This window comes from Ceratotherium simum, chromosome 3 (genome assembly GCF_057802395.1).
Source record: "Ceratotherium simum simum isolate JZ-2026a chromosome 3, ASM5780239v1, whole genome shotgun sequence".
Lineage (NCBI taxonomy): Eukaryota > Metazoa > Chordata > Mammalia > Perissodactyla > Rhinocerotidae > Ceratotherium > Ceratotherium simum.
In genome coordinates, this window is record NC_141902.1 from 65367931 (window position 1) to 65392550 (window position 24620).

Below are 24620 nucleotides of genomic sequence, written 5' to 3' on the forward strand. Positions count from 1 at the left end.
GTCTGCTCAAGCAAAGTTACATAAGGTAGAACACTACAGCAGCACGTGTGGACCCTGTTCAGTTAAATAAATGCCAGACAAGGCGAAGGCAGGTCTGTTTGTTCATACCCTCCTTGCAGACAGACAATGGCAGGTTTTGCAGTAACAAGTGAATAGGTAACTCATCTTGATGTTACTGTATTATTAATAGTTTTGGGGTTTTGAGTTCTGTATATTTCCTCTGACTGCATTTATAAAAATAAAAGCAGTTGCTAGACAATGTTAACTAGTTAGCTCTGAATAAAATGTTTTCTACCACATTTTTTAAGCTTCTGGGTAAGTTTAAGTGAGGAATATCCTGACGTTGAAATGCAAACTTCTTATTTTTGTGAATCAGGATTTTCTTTATTCTGTGTAACCAAAATAAAAGAGAAGTAAGTTGCATACTGAGGCCAATATGACTGAATTCTCCTCCATAACCTCCGATTTAAAAAAAAAACAAAAACTAAAACAGCTTTAGTATTCTAAGACTGTTGATAAACTTTTTTTAGGATTTCAATTTTTTTTTTGTTTGACTATGCATATATTTTCTTGGCTCAAAATTCAAAAAAGTACAAAAGATAAAAAAGTAAAAAACCTCCCACTTTAGTGTCTTAACTACTTGGTTCCATCCCTCAGAGGCAACCACTATTATCTTCATTCTTAATATTTTTCTCTTAAAAGTAGAACCTCCACCCTTCCCCTAACCCGATTTTTATCCCTCTTTTAAGGCCCTATGATGTTATGATTATTTTATGAATTTCTGAGGTTAATGGGTTCCTAAAAATAATGTTTCAGTTTATATAACAGTATATAAGTTGAATACTTGATTGCTTTTTACCAACTGATATTTCTTTAGCTGCTACACTGTGCTGGGGGAATACAGATATGAAACCACTCTTGAAGGAGGCATGTATAAATAAATTATGTACAACGATATGTGCAACAGTAGAATTACAAGCTCAGAGAAGGAATGTTTAATGCTATTTTCTTAGAAGGACTGACAAATCCTGCTGGTGGAAGTGGGTCTGAAGCTCGTTTTGAAAAATGAATAGAAGCTCACTAGGCAGGTGGGGTTGGAGATGGTATTCCAGACAGAGGAGGAGGAGGAATAGAATATACAAAGGCAGAAGCTATTAATAGTCTGGTATGTTGAATGAACAATAAGGAATTGAATGTTGCTAAAATTATTAGGAAGTAGTGTGGTAGAAAGTGGGGCCAGACAGGTAAGCAGTTTATGAAAGCCTTTAGCATAATGCTAAATGGAATGACTTTATCCCCTAGGGCCAGGTGAAAAAACTTTAAACTTTTAAATTAATATGGGGTTAGTGTTTAGAAAGACTGCTTTGCTGGCAGTATGGGAAATAAATGAGAATGGGATAAGAACAGGAAGCAGGGAGAGTAGTGAGAAGTCTATTATAATAATCCGAGCAAGGAATATATGATGAGGTTAGCAAGGCTGGAATGGAGAGGAGGGAGAAATATTAAAGATATTAGTAGGTAGAATCAGTGAGAATTGGTGAATTATTTTATTAGGAAACAAAATAGCTTAGTAGTTAAATCTTTAGCGTCATGTAGAACTAAGTTCAGTTCCAGCTTTGTCTTCTATCAACTGTATAACTTTGTATCAGTTATTTAATTTTAATAAATTCTTTTTCCTCATCTGTAAAATGTATTATAATAGTGTAGTGGAAGCTTTAAGCAGCCTTCATTTAACTAACTTCCTGGATTAGTAGTTCTTCTCCATTCCCTCGGTAAAACAGACCTATTTGATGTCCGTGGCAAGCTCTCAGCGTGTTGGCCTTCCTAGATAAGTAAAACTGAATGACAAAATTAACCAGTCACAATAGGACTCATACTTTATTATTGCCATTTATATGAAATGTCCAGAATAGGCAAATCCGTAGAGACAAAAAGTAGATCAGTTGTTGTCAGAGGCTGGGTGGGGGAAGGGGAGAATGGGGAATGACTGCTGATGAGTATGGGGTTTCTTTTTGGGATGATGAAATGTTCTAAAATTAATGGTTGACACAACTATGTGTCACAATTCTGAATATAATCAAAACCACTGAATTATCACTTCGAAAGTGAATTTTATGGCTTATGAATTATATCTGAACAAAATTGTCATAGAAAAAAATCTAATATACATACCACATTCACAATTTCCCAGTTGTCTTTTATAGCTTTTCTTCCAGTCCAGGATTCAGTCAAGGATCATGCATTATGTTTGATTATCGTGTCTCATTACCTGCTTATGTTTTTGAGGGGTTACAATAAGAAATGTATAAATGATTAGATCCCTTGGAAATAAAAGGGGAAACATTTTCCCTCAATTTTTCTTGAACATGTATCATGGATCTGTATTATTTTAGATGCTTGCAAAATAAAATATTTGGTTAAATTAAAGTGGCTTTTACAGAGGTGTAAGATCAAGCTTAAGCCAAATCAGCATTTTGAGATATGAAGGTGTTTTTAAAAAAATAACTTTTAGAAACTTCTTGAAGTATGAACACTTGTTTGAGTGAATTTCAGATAACAGAAGGACTCTACATAGCTTTTAAAGATATTGTTAGTAGTTTTATATATAAATGTTTTACTGTATCTTGATAATTGGCTTAAATGGCACTATTATATATTCTTTTAAGCTCCCAAAGTTATCTTATCTGGATGTGGTGCTAGCAGCCATTTTTACATAGAAAGACAGGAAAATGTAGAACGGTAAAATGCTGAAATATGACTTTTATTCAGTGATTCCAAGTATACTTGAATCACACAAACCTTGGCATTACAGTAGACATTTTCTATGTGTAATAATTGCCATTTTACCTTTGGCATAGAAAGTCTTTGGGTGTGATAAATAGTTTCTTGTGTATTAAAGAGCAACCTCTATTTGGAGAAATTGTGTGGCATGGTTACAGAAGTGCCTGCTATATTGGTAACTGTTGATGTGTTAAAAATACTGATTATTTTGCCTATTGCAGTGGTACTATTTCTACTTGAAAAAAGTGAGAAATATGGAAATCAAGAATAGTTTATTTGGGTATGTGTATGGGAGGGTTGCAGACTTGAAGTTCAGGTATTTTACTATAGAATATAGGTAGATATGTTTTCTTCTGTTACCCCCTCCCCTTTATATACTTTGATTTTAATTTTTATCAAATCTGTCTATCTGGCCTTTGCCGCTGTGGCCCATTGATCTGTCCATCTGTCTGTTACAGTGCATATTGGGTACTTCCAGACGTATGAATTCAGTGATGCAAAGGACAGGCGGGCTGCAGCAGCAAAGGTAGGACAGAATTATTCCAAAGACAAGTCATTAAAGGACCATTAAACACATATGCGTGCACACATTATTGGCGGCAAGTACATTATTTAAGGGCACACTGTTTATCCTATAAATCTTTATGGAAAGCCTGTTCTGACATGACAAATTTGACATATCTATTTATAAAGGGCACAGTTTTATTATTTTTTAAACCAGAAGCTTACTTGGCACTTAGGCAACAAAGTAAATTGGCATTTGCCACTATCTTTTCTTAAAATGCTGACTAATTGAAGAAATATGAAGTGGAGGATATTAATGGTATTTGCTTGATTCATGGACCTGGTTGATTTTCAGAAACTGTGGTGATAAAGGATCCCATTTGTAAAACTGTGGGAGGAGAAGAAGCAGGAAAGATAGATTGATCTGGCCATGTGTGTACGTTTATACATTAATGTTTATTTATATATCCAATTCTGGAATATTTGATGGAAATAATTTAAGTCTTCCAGGTTGTTCTTTAATTAACTTCTATAAGGAAGCTTAAGGATTTCTATTTATATATTTGTACCATTTACTTAGATATTTGTATCCATTTACTTGCTAAATGATAACAATTATAATCTGGCTTCTTTCTTTTTTTAAATGCCGGGTTAGAATGAGAAAACAATTGCATTTGTATAGTGAATCCTAAGACCTAAATCACAGGCAGGTTTTAAGAATTTTGGCAATACAATGCAGACATTTGAAGAAAAAGAAATGGAAGGCTTATATATAATATGGTAGTGTAAGATTGCTTATTTATATTACTGTAGTATTGGCTGTATATTATAGGGGTAGCTGAGTGATACAGATATTTGCATCATTTTCTTTGCTGTTATGCTTCCAAAAGAAAGGGGCTATGTTTTTCTAAATAGGTTAATACAGTGCTTCTCAAGGCTTCCCAAATGAAAAGGCAGATAAAAGTTTGTATTTGGTTTTCAGTGAAGATTGCTGGGTTTTCAAAGTGACTGTAAAACCTAAGATCTTAATCATCCACAGCCTAAATTCTGGCCCAAAAGGCTGATGTTAGTAGTTACTACTTTAATAAATTCTATATACTATATTTGAGGAGATCTAGTTTATGTCTCTTGCATGTGGAAACATATTTTGAAGTGAAGTTTCATGGTGTACCATAGTAGAGGTGTTTTGAATCATTAGTGTTAAAACAAGATGTTTTGGTATGGCCTTTTTTTTTTGTCTTGGAAACCTTTTTGGTTAACTTTTTTTACTTTTGTATTTCATATTTAGCACCTTTCAAATGTATTTTATGTATTTCATGTTCTAAGTAGATCATAAATCATTTTTTAACTTTTGTAGTGTGGCAATATTAAAATGAATATTAGTCATGAATCTATAATTTCTTAAAAATTGTCAGATCTGGCAATCCAACTCAATAGAAAGCAAAATAGTCCTAAATTTTAGAGACCTAGGTTCTTTCTAATCCTGACTCTGCCACTATTTCCGTTTCGAAGGTAACTTCTACTTTTCACTTTTCTCCTTTTTAAAATGCGTGTTGGTGGTACCTTCATAAAATTTGGTTAATCTGTGTCTTCATGAAAAGAGATTCTTAGTAAGGTGAAGATGGGAACTGTTCAACTGGATCTAAATCATTGCTAAGATTTGCTTTTTTTCAAGTAGTGTTGTCTTATGTCAGTAAACTTTAATCTACAATTGAAATAGTTTCTTTTAGAAGAAAAATAGTGAATTATATTTGTGCTTTTTCCCACTTCCTGCTCCAATTCCACTTTATTCTGCAAGTTGCTATTTTTTCCTTCAGCAGTATACTGTGGATTTAAGAATTGTACAGTATTTTGTAGTATGACCATATCAGTTTATCATTTTCCCTATTGTTGGACATTTTGTTCGTTCTGTATTGTGTTTCTCCTTCCTTTCTGTCCCTTCCTTTTCCTTTCTTGATCTAACCTAACCTTGGAAGTGGGCTTGCTGGACTTTGGGTATAGACATTTACAGTTTTTATAAATAAGACTGTTTTCAAAAAAGGTAATTGAATTTATCTTTACACCAACAGTGTCTGAACTATCATTTTCTCTATACCCTTGCTGATACTTTTAAGAATCTTAACATTTTCATTAGTCTGATAAATAAAATATTACCTGATTCTTTTAATTTAACATTTCTTTGAATTGCCTTTTTGTATCCTTTGCACTTTTTCTTAATGAGTTCTTAATGTATGATAGTTATTGTAGCTCTTTTCTCCAATCTGTTATTTGTTTAAAAAAAAAAAGTAATACATGACATGTGGTAACAGATGAAAAAGTGAAGAGCTGTGGTGTCTTCAAATGTTTACATTTCTAACTTTAACTAATATACCTCTTTCCTTTCCATCACCTTTTGACATTATCTCTTTCCTCTTCTCTTACCTTTGAGAATCCTACTTTATGCCATTTATATTTTATGTTATCAAAGTCCTTTTGTCTTGTAATCATAGCCAAGTCTTAATTTGCTCTTGGCTTGATTTTTTTCAAGTGACACCATTGAACAATGTTTGTTTTTATGATGATAATATCATTCAATGACAGTCCAAGTAGTATATTAGGATTATTATTATTACTTTTTTTTTTGATAGACCTAATGTCAAATGCTCTGGACCTTCCTAACGACAGTGCTTCTGGTATCAAGGTCATTTGGATTGTATTGATACTCTTCCTGGAGCCCTCCATTCTGCTTTACTAATCAGGATGCCCTTCCCACTAACACTGAACTTCTTGTATGGCTGTCAACCATGAACTTTGCATCACTGTTCTCCAGGGTTGGAGCCTCTGTTTCTCAGATCTATGTCTTTTGCTTGATTTAATCTCATTTTCCTATACTACATCCTTAATTTAACTCCCACATAACTTAAAATATTACTCGTGGCCCTGATAATGTCTTTAATTTGCCTTCAAATTTGGTTGCTAGATTCCCTAGCCGGAAAACTCTATATCAGAATGTTTATAAAAGATTCTGCCTTCTGCACTCAGCTGTTGCCAGTAAGTCTAATACCAGTTTGATTCTTGTTTCTTCTTTTTTTTTTTTTTTTGTGAGGAGGACCAGCCCTGAGCTGACATCCAATGCCAGTCCTCCTTTTTTCTTGAGGAAGACTGGCCCTGGGCTAACATCTGTGCCCATCTTCCTCTACTTTATATGGGACGCTGCCACAGGATGGCTTACCAAGCGGTGTGTCAGTGCGCGCCCGGGATCCGAACCTGCGAACCCCGGGTCACTGAAGCGGAGCACGCACACTTAACCACTTGTGCCACTGGGCCAACCCCTGAGTCTTGTTTCTTGGTGACTTTTTTTTTTTTTTTTAAGTTTCAGCCTTTTCTTTTTATCCTTGGTGTTCTGAAGAGATGTGAAAGTGAATCTTCTGATTAATTATGTTGGGCCCTTAGCAAACTCTTTCAACTGGAAGACTTGTGTCCTTTTGAAGCTTTGGGAAATTTTACTTATAATACTGCTTTGGTAATTTCTTTCCTCTCTTTCTGGAATTCCTGTTAGTTGATTATTAAAAACAATGGATAGTGGCTTAAATAAAAGCGATGATAAAATTATACAAGAAAGATTAGGGGGAGGGTGCATGTAGGAATGCTAGGTCTTCATCTTTCACAAGGAAGGTGATGATATCTAAAATGGAAAGATAGTAACTATCTGAGCATAAGCATATTAGGATAAAAGTAAGTACCAGAAGAAACAGCTAAAAGAATTTAAAATGGTTGCCTCAGAGGATTGGAAATCAGTAGCGGCTTGAGATGTGGCAAAAATGATTGCCAAACCTTGAGGTTACTATTAACTTCCAAAACTATGCACACACATGAAATTTAAAAAGATTTAAAACAATGACTCAGTGCAATCCCATCATCAAAGGTCCACATTTAGTGATATTTTCACCTTTAAACTCCCCTCAGCAAATACATTTGGAAATATTCTTAGTCCACATATTTATTATAAGCCCATCAAGAAGGGAGGAAGATTCCAGTTGTATGTCATATGTTCCTTTTTCATGTTTCTTAATCATTGAGCTGTGCGTTTTAAGAATAATTGGCAAGAGGATGTACTGGAGATGTACATGTGTCTATTTCAAAATCATTTGGATTTATGATTACTTTTTGAGCTTTAAAGAAATTTACAATGGCCTTGTCTTTAAATAGAATTTTTCTTAGAAAATGGTTTGTGAGATGCAAATTTACTTAAATAAAACCTCCACACACTTTTTTTTTTGGAAGATTAGCCCTGAGCTAAAATCTGTTACCATTCCTCCTCTTTTTGCTGAGGAAGATTGGCCTTGAGCTAACATCTGTGCCCATCTTCCTCTATTTTTATATGTGGGACACCTGCCACATCATGGCTTGATAAGCGGTGCGTAGGTCCATGCCTGGGCCCTGAGCCCCAGGCCACCGAAGCGGCACATGCAAACTTAACCACTATACCACCAAGCCAGCCCCAAGTTCTTACCTTTTTTATCTGTAGGATTTTTCCTCCCTCAAGAAATAGCCAATTGGGAGACTGAGACCCAAGAAAATCATGCCTGAATGGGGCCTCATGTAGTGGTAAAGGTTTAAAACTAGGGTTATGTTTGTCAGAGGTGAGTTGATGCTAAAGCATATAGTGCTATTTAAGGTCTTGATTTTGTTTTTCTGATGTAAAATAAAAGTTTTACCTTACATATTGTTTCTGCTGTTTATATAGTATATCCCTTCCATCATCCACACCTTTTGGTTTACAGTTGCATTTTATTTATTTATTTATTATTATTATTTTTTTTGGTGAGGAAGATTAGCCCTGAGCTAACATCCATTGCCAATCCTCCTCTTTTTCCTGAGGAAGATTGGCCCTGAGCCAAAGCTGTGCCCATCTTCCTCTATTTTGTATGTGGGATGCCTGCCACAGCATGGCTTGATAAGCAATGTGTAGGTCCGCACCTGGAAACCAAACCTGCAGACCCTGGGCCGCTGAAGCAGAGTGCGTGAACTTAACCATTATGCCACCGGGCCAGCGTCTACAGTTGAATTTTTACAGAATTAAGTCAAATGATTATGCATGGTGATATTATCCTTCCTTCCATTAACAGAAATATTTAATTTATTTTATTAAATTCTAATTAAACACTTTAGATTCTCTAAAGGTGAAATCTTTGTCCAAATTTGAGATGTCATAGAAGGAAGTAATTTACTTCATAAAATGCATGTACAAGGGCAAATAAAGAACAGCAAAGCCAAGTCTGAGATGTTATTAATGGGGGTAGTTGGCTAGGTGCATTTATTAATAAGTTTTGGTACATCAGGATTACATTTGTAGTTCAAATGCATACCTCAGCAAAATTTCAAGTTAAGTATCGTGGATCTACAGAATTATAGATAGTTGATCAAAACTTGTCAGTGTTAAATTTTGTTTTAAATAATCTCCAACGGTAATGAGTGCAAGTGTGAAATTCTTGCTGAAGTAATCCTCCCGGAAACATCTTCAATGGGAAAGTCTCTCAAGAACCTTATCTCAACATTTTTTCCTTTCTCTCTTACCTTCCATCTCCTGAGAGTAGTTTAGAAGTAAATATTCAAAACTGAAAACTTTGAGGATTAGTGTTGTTTAGTTGTAAATTCTTTTTAAATGCATATGGCTTTTAAGCCATGTGGGAATTCTGTGATTGTCTTTCTCAACTCTCCTAGGTACCTTTCTGTATTGCCAGGTTAGAAAGCCAAAAACTTTATTTCTCAGGCTATTTTGCATTTAGGATTTTAGATGTGAAATGGTTGCTGGCAATCATATATATATATATATATATATATATATATGAGAGATTTGGAACGAGTTCATCTTTCTTCCCTTTTCTGCTCCCCCTTCTTTTTGCTGGGTTGTGAAGACGTGAGATTTTTCCGCAGTAGCAGAAATGTGGCATTGCATTGTGTGTTTTTCACTTTTCTGCGTTATCAAGAGGCATTTGTGGCAAAGGCAGCAGCTAGACTCTGTTTTGTTGTGTACATCACCTAGCTTCATGGATATGTAGAGGCCATTTCCCCACACCTTTGTCATTGGACATCATCAGTTTTTAAGATCTTAGCCATTGTGTGGTAGATTAAAAACACGCATTGTATTAAGGAGGTTGAATATTTTTTTGTTTCTCAGCCAATTCTGTGAATTCATAAATTGTCCATTTTTTGTTGGGTTGTCTTTTATGAATGAGTATGTTTGCTTGTTTACCTTTTGTAGGTGTTGCAGATATTTCTTTCTATACATAAGTTTTTATACTTTAGAGTGTTTGGGTTTCTAATATTGTTTAAGAAGGCATTACAAAACAATGGTTATAAAATTTGGATCATCAGCAGCTCTCTCAAGGAGTTCATAGATTAAACAAGATAGAAACAATATAGAAACATAAGCCCGTTCTTATAGGAAAGTCATCAAACTGAGTTTTGAGATGGAGTCTATAACCTATTTAATTCTGTTTCAGATCAAATTCTGAGATAAATAAACTAGACTTCGGAGGGATTTGTGTATGCTAATTGGAATAAATTTTTTTTTTACTGTTGCATCTTTAACTACTCTTTTATGTTATAAAACCCATTCATCTAATATTTAGCTTTCCCCTACAATAAGAAGGTTGTCTGTTGAGACTTTGCGGAAAATAGTTGCCTCTCCACAATACTGATCATAGGAATGTCATTCAACAACTTGGTTAATTCTACCGGGAGATTCTGTCACACTCTTGAATGTAGGCGTGTCTGCATACATTTGTGCATCCAACACTGTGGTTCTCCACCTTGGCTGCGTATTGGAATTGCAAGGGAGCTTTCAAAAAATGGTAATGCTCAGGTTCTTCCCTCATATATGCCCTCTTCTTCCCCAGTATTCTGGTGTATTTGGCCTGGGATGTGGCCTGCATATCAGTTTTTTAAAAGCTCCTCGGATGTTCTGATGTCCTACCAAAGTTGAGAACCACTTGATCAAAGGATAGAGGATGATAGTGCATTGATATTAACGCCTCAGCTGGGACAGTTGGCATATTCAGACCCACCTTTAAAAGTACAAAAACAGAACTCGAGATACTTTCAAAGCCAACACTGCTGCTGTAACCCTAGAATGTAATTTTCTTCATATTACTAAAATATTATACTACTATATTCATATGGGAGTTCTGCACATATACTTTACTTTTTCAGAGCCCCCATGGTGGGAAACTGTTTAGAGCAGTAGTTTCTAATTCTGGCTGCATATTACTGTCATCTGGGGAACTTCAGGTAAAAACTTTGGGTGAAAAAAACATATACCCATGTCTTGCTCCAGACAATTGAATCAGAATTGCTGGTGGTGAAGTGCTATATTGGTATTTTTAAAGTTCCTTGGGAGATTCTAATATGTAGCCAGAGTGGGGAACCGTTGTTTTAGAGCTTATAACTAGAGAAGATGTGAGGTTTTAGATTGCTTTATTGTCCTAAAAGTTAAAAGTATTGCTGCTAGTATTAGTTTTATAATTGATTGTGATTAAAGTGATTAATAAATTGTGATTAATTCTAATTAGTCATTTTGCTCATTAACTGTTTTTGTTTGGTTTGTTTGTATCTTTAAAAAATGAGGAATACCAATAAGAAAACAGGATGAAGAGACTTTATTTCAACCAACAGCTTGAATTTACTTTCCACTAAACTAATTATGAATTTTGGCAGCACACACAGGTGAATTTCTGTCGTTTGACCAGACCCCATCCTAAAGCAGTTAAATCAGAATGTTTGAGGGTGGTGCTACAGGCATAAATTTTTATAAACTTTCCCTGATATTCAGCTCCTGTTAACCTATTTTATTGTGGATCAAGAATCATACAACATGTAGCCTTTTGAGTCTGGCTTCTTTAGAATTTGTATTTGGGATTCATTCATATTGTTGTATCTATCAATAGTTCTTTTATTGCTGAGTACTATTTCATTGTGAGGATGTACCGCAATTTGTTTATCCATTCCCCAGCTGTGGAATATTTGGGTTGTTTCCAGTTTTTGCCAGACATGGATAAAGCTGTTATAAACATTCTCATATAGATTTTTGGGTGAACATAAATTTTCGTTTCACTTGGGTAAATTCCTAATGGTGAGATTTTGGATTTGTAGTAAGTTATGTTTAACTTCATAGGAAACTGCTAAACTTTTTTCTATTGGCTCTACTATTTTGCGTTCCCACCAGCAGCATATGAGAATTCCACTTGCACCACATAATCTGAAGCATTTGGGATTGTCAGATTGGTTCTCCCCTCTCCCCCACACACATTCTGATAGGCGTGTAGTGGTAACATTGTGGCTTCAATTTGTGGGTCCAGAATAACTAATGATGTTGAGCATCTTTTCATTTGGTTTTTCATGTTTCTGTGTAGATTTTCTTTGGTGAAATGTCTGTTCAAATCTTTTGCCTTTTTTTGAGGAAGATTGGTCCTGAGCTAACATCTGTTGCCAATCTTCCTCTTTTTCTTTTTTCTCCCCAAAGCCCCAGTACATAGTTGTATATCCTAGTTGTAGGTCCTTCTAATTCTCCTATGTGGGACGCTGCCTCAGCGTGGCTTGATGAGTGGTGAGTACGTCCGCGCCCAGAATCTGAACCCGTGAACCCTGGGCCACTGAAGTGGAATGTGTGAATTTAACCACTATGCCACCAGGCCAGCCCCTCTTTTGCCTATTTTTAAAATTAGGTTTTTGTTTTCTTCTTATAAGGTTTCAAGAGATTTTTAAAATATATATTCTAGATACAAATCCTTTATCAGATAGGTGATTTGCAGATATTTTCTCCCAGTCTGTGGCATGTCTTTCCATTTTCTTAAGTGTCTTTTTCATTTTGGTGGATTTCAGTTTATCAGTTTTTCTTTTGGATTGTACTCTTGATATCTTATCTGAGAGCTATTTGCCTAACTCAAAGTCCCAAGGATTTTCTTCTAGTAGTTTTAGTCTTATGTTTTACATTTATGTTTGATCCATTATGAATTTGGTATAAAGTCTGAGGTATAGTTTAAAGTTGATTTTTTTTTTTTAAATATAGATGCCTTAATTATTCCAGCACTGTGTTTCCCCCATTGAATTGTTTTACACCTTTGTGAAAAAACACTTTGCCGTATTTGTGTGGATCTGTTTCTGGTTTCTGTTCTATTCCTTTGATCCATGTAGCTAACCTTTTGCCAGTACTGTAGTTTTATACTATGTTTTGAAATCAGGTGGTATTCTTTTCAAAATTATTTTGGCTATTCTAGTTTCCTTGCTATTCCATATAGGTTTCAAAATCATTTTGTCGATATCTACCAAAAAATCCTTCTAGGATTTTCATTGGTATTGAGTCGAATCTGTAGATCAATTTGGGAAGAATTAATATTTTAACTATGTTGAGTCTCCTAGTCCGTGAAGATGGTGTCTCTCTTCATTTATTTGGGTCTTTTTTATTTCCTTCCTCAGTATTTCGCAGTTTTAAGCATACAGATACTTCACGTATTTTGTTCAATTTATGCCTAAATATTTCGTATTTTGGTACTATTGTAAATAGTACTTTAAAATTTTTTTGATTTCCAGTTATTCATTGCTAGTATATAAAAATATGGCATATATATACACATATATGTGTCTTGCTAAACTCATTTATTCTAGGAACTTTTTTGTAGATCCATGGAATTTTCTACATAGATGATCATGTCATTTGTGACTAAAGACAACTTTATTTTTTCCTTTGTACTCTCTATGCCTTTTATTTATATTCCTGTCTTATTGCATTTGTAAGACTTCCAGTACAGTGTTGAATAGGAGTAGTGAAAATGGACGTCCTTGCCTTGTTCCATATCTTAGGGGAAAAGCATGCAGTCTTTCTTCGTTAAGTATGATGTTAGCTGTAATTTTTTTTAATAGATTACCAAGTTGAAGAGTTCCTTCTATTCCTAATTTGCTGGGAGTTTTTATGAGCACTGGATGTTGGATTTTGTCAAATGCTTTTTCTGCATCCTATTAATATGATCTTGTGGGTTTTCTTCTTTAGGCTGTTATAATGTAGTCAATTAACATTTTTTAATTTTTTGAATGTTTAACCAGCCTTGCAATACTGGGATAAATCCACTTTGTTGTGGTATAATTGTCTTTTTTATATATTACTAGATTTGATTTCCTTATATTTTGTTGAGGACTTTTACATCTTTGTTCATGTAATAGTTTCTTGTAATGTCTGTCTTTGATTTTGATGTCAAGATAATGCTAGTCTTATAAAACTAGGTATTGGGAAGGGTTCCCGCCTTCTGTTTTCTAGAAAAGAAATTGTGTAGAATTGATATTTTGGAATTCCTTAAGTGGTAGGTAGAATTTACCACTGAAACCATTTGGCTTAGGTTTTCTTTGTGGAAGGGTTTCAACTACACATTTGATTTGTTTCATAGATGTAGGAATATTCATGTTATCTATTTCTTCTTCAGTGAATTTTAGTGGTTAGTATCTTTTAAGGAAATTGGTCAGTTTCATCTCAGTTGTGAATTAGTGGGCAAAGAGTTATTTGTAGTCTCTTATTATCCTTTTAATGTCTATAGAATCTGTACTGATACTTTCCTGTCTCATTTCTGATGTTGGTCATTTGCGTCTCTCTTTTTAATCTTGGTTCGTCTTTACTAGAGTTCTGTTGATCTTTTTTTTGTGTGTGTGTGTGAGGAAGATCAGCCCTGAGCTAACATCTATGCTAATCTTCCTCTTTTTTTGCTGAGGAAGACCGGCTCTGAGCTAACATCTATTGCCAATCTTCCTCCTTTTTTTTTCCCCAAAGCCCCAGTGGATAGTTGTATGTCATAGTTGCACATCCTTCTAGTGGCTGTATGTGGGATGCGGCCTCAGCATTGGCTGAAGAAGCAGTGTGTTGGTGCACGCCCGGGATCCGAACCCGGGCCGCCAGTAGCGGAGCGCGTGCACTTAACCGCTAAGCCACGGGGCCGGCCCTCTGTTGATCTTTAGTACTAGCTTTTGGTTTCATTTATTTTCTTTTGTTTTTCTGTTTTCAATTTCATTGACATCTGCTCTTTATTTCTTTCCTTCTGCTTGCTTTGGGTTTAGTTTGCTTTTATAAAAAAAAATTTGTGACCTTTCTTCTTTCCTTATATAAGCATTTAATGCAACAAATTTCCCCCTAAACTATGTTAGCTACATCCCACAAACTTTATGTTGTATTTTCATTTTCTTCAGTTCAAAACGTTTTCTAATTTTCTTCAAGACTTCCTCTTTACCCCTTGGTTATTTAGTAGAAGACGATTTGATTTCCAAATAATCTGTTCAATTTGACTTGTTTAATGGATTACTGAGAGAGGAGTGTTGAAATCTCCAAGTATAATGGTGGATTTGTTTATTTTTCTTTTATTTCCATCTGTTTTTGCTTTATGTATTATGAGGCTTTGTTGTTAGTTGCATTCATTTAAGATTGTTATGTTTTCTTGGTGAATTGACCTTTTTACCATTGTAATATTTTTATCACTGGTAGTTTTTCTTGTTCTGAAGTTTAGTTTGTCTGATAGAAATATAGCCACTGCAGCTTTCATTTGATTAGTGTTTTGCATGATGTATCTTTTTCCATCCTTTTAGTCTTCTATATATCATTACATTGAAAAATGAGTTGCTATTGACAATATATAGTTTTGCCTTTTAAAAAAAAACTAGGCTGTCTCTGTCATTTTATTTTCATTTAGCAGCATAAAGTTTTCTTTTTTAAAATTAAGGTGTAATTGACATATAACATTATATTAGTTTGAGGTATACAACATAATGATTCAATATTTGTATAGCTATCTCTGTCTTTTAAATGACTTTCTTTTTTTTACTGTTTATATTTAATGTAATTATTAAGCTGGTTGGATTTAGGTCTTCTAAATTATTTTTCTCTTTGTTCCTCCTTTTCTGCCTTCTTTTGGATTGAAATTTTTAAAATATTCCACTTACTATATCTATTGGCTTTTTTAGCCATATCTCTTGGTCTCTTTTTTGGTGTGTGTGTTTTTTGTTTTTTTGTGAGGAAGATTAGCCCTGAGCTAATATCTGATGCCGAGCCTCCTCTTTTTGCTGAGGAAGCTTGGCCCTGGGCTTACATCCGTGCCCATCTTCCTCTACTTTACATGGGATGCCGCCACAGCATGGCTTGACAAGCAGTGCGTCAGTCCGCACCCGGGCCGCCGCAGAAGCAGAATGTGTGAACTTAACCACCCTGCCACCGGGCCGGCCCCAGGTCTTTTTTTTTTTTTTTTAATGATTGCTCTAGGGGTTATAATATAAATATTTAACTCTTCACATTCTACTTAGAATTAATATTTTACCACTCCAAGTAAAACATAGAAGTCTTACAACTATATAGATGACTTTTCTCCCACTTCCTCTGTGTTACAGTTGTCATACATGTTACAGCCAGCCCTGGTGGACTAGTGGTTAAGATTCAGCGCTCTCATCACCACGGGTTGGGTTTGTTTCCCTGTCGGGGAACCACACCACCCGTCTGTCGGTTGTCATACTGTGGTGGCTGTTTGTTGTTGTGATGCTGAAAGCTGTGCCACCGGTATTTCAAATACCAGCAGGGTCACTCATGGTGGACAGGTTTCAGCGGAGCTTCCAGACTAGACAGATAGAAAGAGGAACCTGGCCACCCACTCATGAAAAAATTGGCCATGAAAACCTCATGAATAGCAGTGGAGCGTTATCTCATACAGCGCCAGAAGGTAAGAGGTTGGTGCAGAAAGACGGGCAGGGTTCTGTTCTGCTGTACACAGGGTCGCTAGAAGGTCAGAATCGACTCCACGGCACTAATATATGTGTTTCATCTCTGTACATTTAACCCTTTCCCCTCATCCTGACATATATAATTTTTGATTTCAGCAATTTTATATTTTCAAGAACATAAGAGAAGAAAAATAGTGTGTAATATTTACCTATTTACCTTTTCTGTTGCTCTTCCTTCTTTCCTGAAGTTCCAGGTTCCCCCCGGTATCATTTCCCTTCCACCTGAAGAACTTCTTTTCACATTTCCTTTAGAGCAGGTCCACTGGCAATGAATTCTTTAACTTTTCTTTTGTCTGAGAATGTCTTTATCTTCATTCCTGAACCATAGTTTCAGTGAATATAGGATTCTAGGCTGACAGCTTTTGATATTATCCCACAGAGCCCTGAGAGACTTCTCTTATTTTTTTTTTTTATTTTTTGTGAGGAGATCAGCCCTGCACTGACATCTGCCAATCCTCCTCTTTTTGCTGAGGAAGACTGGCCCTGGGCTAACATCCGTGCCCATCTTCCTCCACTTTATATAGGACGCCACCACAGCATGGCCTGCCAAGCGGTGCGTCGGTGCGCGCCCGGGATCCAAACTGGTGAACCATGTGCCGCGGCAGTGGAGCACATGCACTTAACTGCTTGCACCACCGGGCTGGCCCCGAGACTGCTCTTATTGTAAAAAAATATTTTTTCTCTTGTTAAGATTGGAAATTTTTCTATTGATATATCTTTAAGTTCACTGACTCTTCTGTCATCTCCTTTCTGCTGTTGAGCCCATCCAGTGAACTGTGTTTTTTAGTTCTAAAATTTCCATTTGGTATTTTTTTTATAATTTGTTTATTTCCTAAGAATTTCTTTCATTCATTTTAAGATGTTCACCCTTACCTAATGGGTCATGTTTTTAATAGCTGCTTTAAAAGTCTTTGTCTGATCTTCTCTGATCATTCTAATGTCTGGGTCATCTTGGGGTTGGCATCTATTGTCTTCTTTCTTGAGAATTGGTCATAATTTTTTTTGTTGCTTTTGCTGTGTCTGGTAATTTTGGATTCTATCCTTGACATTTGGAATATTATTTTGTGAGATTCTGTGTCCTGTTAAAATCCTTTAGAGAATAGTGAGGATTTTTTATTGTAGTAAACAAGTCAACCCAGTTAGATTATAACTGCAGGTTCCTTCTCACTTTATATAGGGAGTGGTTCCATTTTCTATTCAGTTTTCAAAGCCTTTGCTGTGTTAAGTTTGCTCCTCCTATTGCCACTTAGATTGCTCTAGGACTTAGGCAGTGATTTATATCATAGCTCTGTTCTGAAAGCCTCTCCTATACTTCTTTGGCTGTATTTCACACATGCACAGCTTGGAGGTGAGCCCAGGACTTGGTTCATATGTAGAATTAGGGATCTCCTTATCCATCTCTCTCTCCTTTCAGTGATTTCCCTTATACTCTCTGGCTCCCAGGGATCCCTTTCTTCATTCCTCTAGCCAGAAGAGTGGAGTTCTCTGTTTTTGTTTCCTCTCTGTCATGCCTTGAGATGAAGTGGCAAGAGAAAAAAAGGAAAGAAAATTATGGGGATTCCCTCATACTCTTTTCACAGCAGGGGCCCTCTTATTCCTTTATTCAGAGTGATGAGTTTTCTGTTGTGGTTTTCTGTGGTCACTCTGCAGCAGTTTAGTTTCATGGCTGGGCTGGCCTCAAGGCAGGGCCCAGACAAACAAGAGAAAAAGAAAAAGAAAATTATTCTCCAGGAGCCTTTTGCCCTAGTACTCTGGCTAAAGAGATGCACTTCTCTCAGCTTTTGCTAATCATGCCGACTACAACAGTTTTCCTTATTTGGCCCATCCTTGGGTCAAAGCCAGGAAATAAAGGCGAAAAAACAAAGAGGATACCCACCACCACCTTATTTGTTTTTTTTCACTTCCCTCCCCAATCTGCCTGCTGTTATTTAATTTTCAGAGCACTCTGTTAGTTGTATTTTGTACAGAGTTTTTAGTTGTAATCAGTGGGAGAAAGATGCTACAGTGAGCTTGTTACTTCATCTTGGCCAGGACCAGGAGTCAGATTGTTTTGTTTTTAAATAATTGTTTTTAAATAAATCAACGTTATTGGTGTATAACTTTTATATGACTAAATGTACCCATTTAAGTGTATAGTTTGAGTTTTGATAAATGTTTTCCCTCATATAACTAACCATCACGTTCAAGAAATAGAATGTTTTCGGCCCCTCAGAAATCTTCCTTGTGCCTCTTAGCTTTCTGCCATCCCCTCCTCATCTTGCCCTGAATTACCCTTTGGTGGAGGATGTAAAAGATATTTAGGCATGACTAAGTGAGATCCTTACTATTCTTTTAGGTTCTACTACATGGAATAATCAAAGGAATATTAGATCCAGATTGTCCTAGGCTAGAATTCACAACTATTCCACTTAATTAGTTGCATGATATTGGGTAATTTTTGTAACCTTTTGGAGCCTAGTCATAGTTTTCTCTCATATTTAAAATGGCAAGTAAGTATATTTACCTTACAGAGTGCTTTGAGAATTAAATGAGGTTTATAAAGTACCTTCTACAGGGCCTGGCATATAGTAGATGCACAATAAATGTTATTCCCCCATCACATTATATGCAATGCACATAAATGACTTAAGCTAGCTGCACTGAAATATTGACCCAAATATATTTATTTAGTTAGTATTGTGGAATATCCCCTGCCCCATAGCGTAGAGCTCTGGCGTAGATATTTTGGCATTATCATGCCACTGTGGTTTAGACAAATTTTTTCAGTAATATACTATTGGGAAAAACCTTTGAATATATACCTCCAATATAGTATACACATTATTAAACAAACATATACACCTACACGGAAATTTTTAAAGGATGAGCTAAAAAATAGAAGTTGTTTCTTCACCCTAGGGATCCACTGGTCTGATTTTCTGAATCCCTTTGGTGATGAATGCACATTTGGGAGACCCTGCCCCAAACCTATTAAATAAAAATATGGGAGTGGAACCTAAGAGTCTGTGTTTTAACACACCTTTCCACAGTAGTTGTTTTTTTTTTTTTGTTTGTTTGTTTTTTATAGTGATCATTTTTTTTTTTTTTTAAATTTTTTGTTTATTGCAGTAACATTGGTTTATAATCCACAGTAGTTTTTGATGAACCAGTAACAAGTGTGGGAACCTTTGGATGGGCCCTTTTTTTTTTTTTTTTTTTGGTGAGGAAGATTGGCCCTGAGCTAACATCTGTTGCCAGTCCTCCTCTTTTTGCTTGAGGAAGATTGTCGCTGAGCTAACATCTGTGCCAGTCTTCCTCTACTTTATATATGGGACGCCACCTCTGCGTGGCCTGATGAGCATGAGCACTGCGTAGGTCCGCGCCCGGGACCCGAACCTGCAAATCCTGGGCTGCCGAAGCAGAGCATGCGAACTCAACAACTACACCACCGGGCCAGTGGATGGGCCCAATTTTTGATACTGGAACTCAATAAAACACAGAACAGACACTGGCAACATCAGGTCAGAGAGGACATTTCCCCTCCTCTTCCTTTGTTTCTCTTTGCAAGTTGAGACTTACTAATTTCTTGACACATTTTTCCCCAAGCACTCTGTAGTGCAGAGAATATAGTGTATTGGGTACCACAAAGTTATAGTCACACAATTCTAGTGGATACTGCTAGACTTAGTTCTCCCAATTGATAGAAGTGTTGCCCTTATTTTACATATGACTAAATCTAAATGAATAACTTTATTTCAATTGTAGGCAAATCCTATCGTGAAAACCTGTTACCAAACCCAGAGTTTGTTTGTTTGTTTTTTAAATAAATTGTTGAATCACATTTCTAAGGAATAGCTGGACAGGAGAATGTCTAGGTAAATATTCTGTACAAATAAACATATTATAACATAAGATCAGTTAATAGGCTTCTTTTCCCACATTAACTCTTATAGATTGGTGGTGTTTGTCTGGAGTGCTGTGTTAAAGGAAGATTATTAAGGGAGGCTGGGTCCAAGAACTAAGGAGTACCTAGATGGATTAGCAAAATGTACCTGTGTGGGTGGATGAGAGTTATCATGTCTGCATTCTTGGCTTTTTTGGGGGGTAGAAATGTATGTGAATTTTTCTGTGATGAATGGTATTGTTGAGAATAATTGATAGATATTTCTTTCATGATATTTTATACAGAATTACTTTTAAACTACATCAGTTATTAACTAATACTGTGGTCTAACTATGGTGAAATAAAAGTAGTTTTGTGTACAGAGATCTTTTTTTTTTTTTTTTTTTTAATTTATTTTATTTTTTCCCCCCAAAGCCCCAGTGGATAGTTGTATGTCGTAGCTGCACATCCTTCTAGTTGCTGTATGCGGGACTCGGCCTCAGGATGAACGAAGAAGTGGTGCCTCGATGCGCACCCGGGATCCGAACCCGGGCCACCAGCATCACAGCGCGCGCACTTAACCACCAAGCCACAGGGCCGGCCCCAGAGATCTTTTTTGAAATATTTGATGTAATAAAATTATACATGAAATACAAATAAGCAGACTCAGTTTTGAGTTTCACCTCTGACGTTGTAACTAGCTCTAGTATCTTTGAATGAGTCAGGCTTAGCCCATCTCTTAGACCTCATTGCATTTTAAGTTCACATTCTGTGCCCAGATAGTAAGCTGACTAGTTTTCATGGGAAATGGAAATATTTGTGACAGCATTGAATAATAGAGCAGTAAACTTTGGGTTTATTTTATGGTGTTAACTTTTCCTTCTAGAAATGAAATCGCAACCTAAGATTATACTCTATAAATTATTACATAGTACAGATGTTTGTCGTTTTCATTAAATATCTCTGAAGGACCTTCTGACTTAAAAATGGTTTGGACTCATTTGAACTATTCAATACATAAGATGTTAGAAATTTTATGTATGCTGACGTTGCAGTCTGTTAAATCTTAATTGCAAAAAGTTAATTTTAATTTGTGTTTGATTTAATAGAACAATTTTTCATTTAATTTCTTTTTGGCTTATTTTGAATTCTGCCTTAGAATCCCACAGAAACCTGACATATTAGTGTGGCAAACTATTTTTAAATAATCTTGATCATGTAATTAAAATGTTCTGTTTTCTTAGAGGAATAAAGAAGTATCTTAGGAAAGGAAATCTGGGTGGGGTGTTACAGAAATTTAAATTCAACCTGAAAATTCACTAAATGTCAATGAAGTGCTATTACCTTAAAATGACTTTTTTTCCCCCCTTCTTTAGAATCCAGCAACTATCACAAGAATACTCCTTAGCCACTTCAATTGGGATAAAGAGAAGCTAATGGAAAGGTAAGGAACTATATTGTCAGCTTTGTACTTAGAAGTAACACAGAAAGCCTCTTGAACTGAATTTACAAAAAGCAAGTAGGGAATTGATTTATGTGCCAGTATGTGAACAAACCAATGTGCAGGTAGTGTCTGCTTTAATTTCTTGTATTTTCCATCTGTAATTTTGCAATAAACTTAGTGTTAAGGGAATGTAGGCTTAATGTTTCTTATTTTACTTTGGTGGTGAGGTGGGGGTCTCTGCTTTAGTATCTTCTACAATACATCCTCTTGAGCACCAAGAACTAAAAATAAGTTTTAAAAAAAAGCACTTGATACATTCTTGGAAGACATGAATGAGATATTCCTTTAATTACTTAAAAATTTCTTGCCCATAAACCTTTAAATCTATGTTAGGCATATTAATAACATTTATTCAGTAATAAAAAAAAATAAAAGTAAAAAGTTGCTCTTGGTATCCTGACTGTTTACCAAAACAGCTGTTAGGACTGGTTCTCTGGTTTCAGTGCAGGATTATATTCCATTGGGTACTTTTTATATTTTCTCTCTGAAAATGTTTCTAGTTCTAAAAGGGAAGAAATTACTGGGACTGGAGAATGACAATATTAATGCCATTCTTAATCTTTTTTTCTTCCTTAGATTGGAAATTTGGAGCACTTGTTAGGTAGCGTGACAGCCTATATTTATTCTATCAGCCTAAAATTAGCAATCCTAATTTTAATAAAAAATTACAACTAGTGTTTGTTGGGAACTGAGACCCCAAATATTATGAGAAATAAATAGAAAATATTTCCCATTTGATTTTAAAATTGAAAGCACTTGTGAAACAGATATTAAATAATACCAAGAATATTACCCAGTTTCTCAGACCTTGCACTCCAACTATAATTTGATATTAACAATAATAGTTATCAATTATTGAGCCCTCTGTGCCAGGCGTTATTTCATTTTATCTTCCTGATAGCTTTTGAGGGCTAGAAACTATTATCCCCACTTAAGGCTTGGAGCTTAATATATTTATTTCAGTTTTGTAAACACAAGCTTTTACAAGGTCAAACACAGGTTTGTTGGACTCCAAAGCTTATGTTGTTAAACACATACTATCCAGCTTTCCTGGGGTTCATGAAGAAGAAAATGCTCCTTGACTAGTGTGATTCCCCCCCCCCCCCATGGATCTGACCATCTTTTTGAAGTCAGTAATATTTCTTAATCTTAGTAACATTTATTTTCAGACTTATTTTATAACACCTCTATTAGGAAAAGGAGTTTTCATTGTTTACATCTGATACTCTTCTAGTGAACTAGACTTATATACAGTTCGTTTCTTATTAATGTATTTCTTCAAAGGCATTTTGAATTTTGTCCTGTAACACTGTTGATGCTGCTGAAAACATTTTTCAATTAAATACTTAAAGTGTGGTAAGTATGAATTAAAAAGTAAACAGCCCCTGGGAAACTTCTGTGTGTGAACTTTTCAATTTCTCCTTGTAATTTCAATTTTTGTTTTATATTTTCTGAAGATGTGTTATTGGGTACCTCTAAATCTTTAAATAGTATTTTTAAAATCAATATGCAGTATCTTTTTTGTCTCGTTTAATGAGTTTCACATTATATCCTATGTTGTCTGATATTAGAACTGCCTCGCTTTGTTTTTATAATTACTAATATGTTTAGATTTAACTAATGTCATTGTAAGTTGTGCTTTAAATTTACCATATTTTTTATTTGTTTATTTTGTTGGCTTGATCAAGTTTTCTTTCTTTTTTCCCCCCTAATAATTTCAAAGTTATATGTTTTATTTCAGTTTTTCTATATGCATTTGTATATGCATACTTAAAACTATAAGTTTATACAGTATTTAATTACAATTTTTATATCCGTGCCCTGCACAAGACACAAGCTGCAGCATACTTTTCTGTCCTTTCCTCTTCCCCTCTCAGCTTGATAAGTTGATAATATTTGAAGTTTTCATTTTTTATTAAGCATTTTTACTATCAATATATTTACCCTTTTTTTATTTTTGCTGATTTGTTTCTTGCATCCCACTGTGTTCTCCAAATTTACCTTTTTTCCTCTAGAATGTATTCTTTAGTCATTTAAGTCAAGTTTCATATGTGATAAATTTTTGAGTGCCCTAAGAGAAATCCATAATATTCTGAAATTTTGGGGTGGGATTTGAAAACATAGCCAGTTGGGTCTTTTAAGTCTGAGGACTCATGTTTTTGGTTTTGGGAAATTCTTAGCTGTTATTTCTTCAATATTACCTTTTCTGCATTCTCTTGATGCTTTCTGGAATTCCTGTTAGTCACATGTTGAAACTTCTGGATCTCTTTTCCAAATCTTCTAAGTTTTTTCAAAATGCTTCTTTCATACTTGTCATCTTTGTCTTTCTACTCTGGTCTGTGAAAGTTCCTCAGATTTACTGTTAATTCGCTAACTTGCTTTTCTTTCTGCATCCATTGTGCTATTTGGCTGTCTTGAATTGTTTATTTCAACAGTCTCCAACTTATTCATTTTTATAATTTTGTTCTTGTTTTGTGAATGCTACCTCTTCGTTATCTCTCTTGGCATATAGCTATTCTTACACTAACATTTTTTTCTGGACTATTGATCAATAAATAGAGAGGATTTAAAATATGTATTGGTATTTGGTACCCTTCAGAGTATATTATTTACAAATTGGTCACGTTCTAGGCTATCATAAATTCCAATAAAAATTGATATGCATTCTGTTTTCACACTTCCACATAACTCTTAGAACCCAAAAATGAAATTATTATAATAACTAGAACTAAATAATGAGAGTACAAATGTGGGATGTTGCTCAAGAGGTACAGGGAAATTTACAGTCTTAGTATCTTTATAAGAAAAAGAAAGAGGTAGAAAACAAACTAAGCCTTTCAAACAGGAAGTTAGAAAAATACAAAATGAACCCAAAGAGAGAAGAATAGGTATTTTAAGATAAAAGCAACATAATGAAATAGAGAACAAAAATAAATAAATAAAACAAAAAGATCTTTGAAATGGGTTTTTAAAAGGGGCAATATCAAGAGAATGAGAAGACAAGTCACAGACTGGGAGAAAATATTTGCAAGAGACATCTGAAGTAAGGACTGTTATCCAAAATATACAAAGAACTCTTAAAACTCAACAGTAAGAAAACAACCAAGTTAAAAAGTGGGCAAAAATCTGAATAGACACCTCACCAAAGAAGATACACAGGTGTCAAATAAGCATGTGAAGAGGTAC

General features: G+C 35.2%; 1 protein-coding gene across 1 annotated transcript in view; it reads left to right on the plus strand.

Moving 5' to 3' along the window:
* ARIH1 (ariadne RBR E3 ubiquitin protein ligase 1) overlaps positions 1-24620 on the plus strand; it is a 103625-nt gene that overhangs the window by 19751 nt on the left and 59254 nt on the right. The window contains exon 2 of the mRNA XM_004421780.3: positions 21307-21374. Within this exon, the coding sequence (XP_004421837.1) occupies positions 21307-21374 (68 nt within the window). The remainder of the gene's footprint in view (positions 1-21306; positions 21375-24620) is intronic.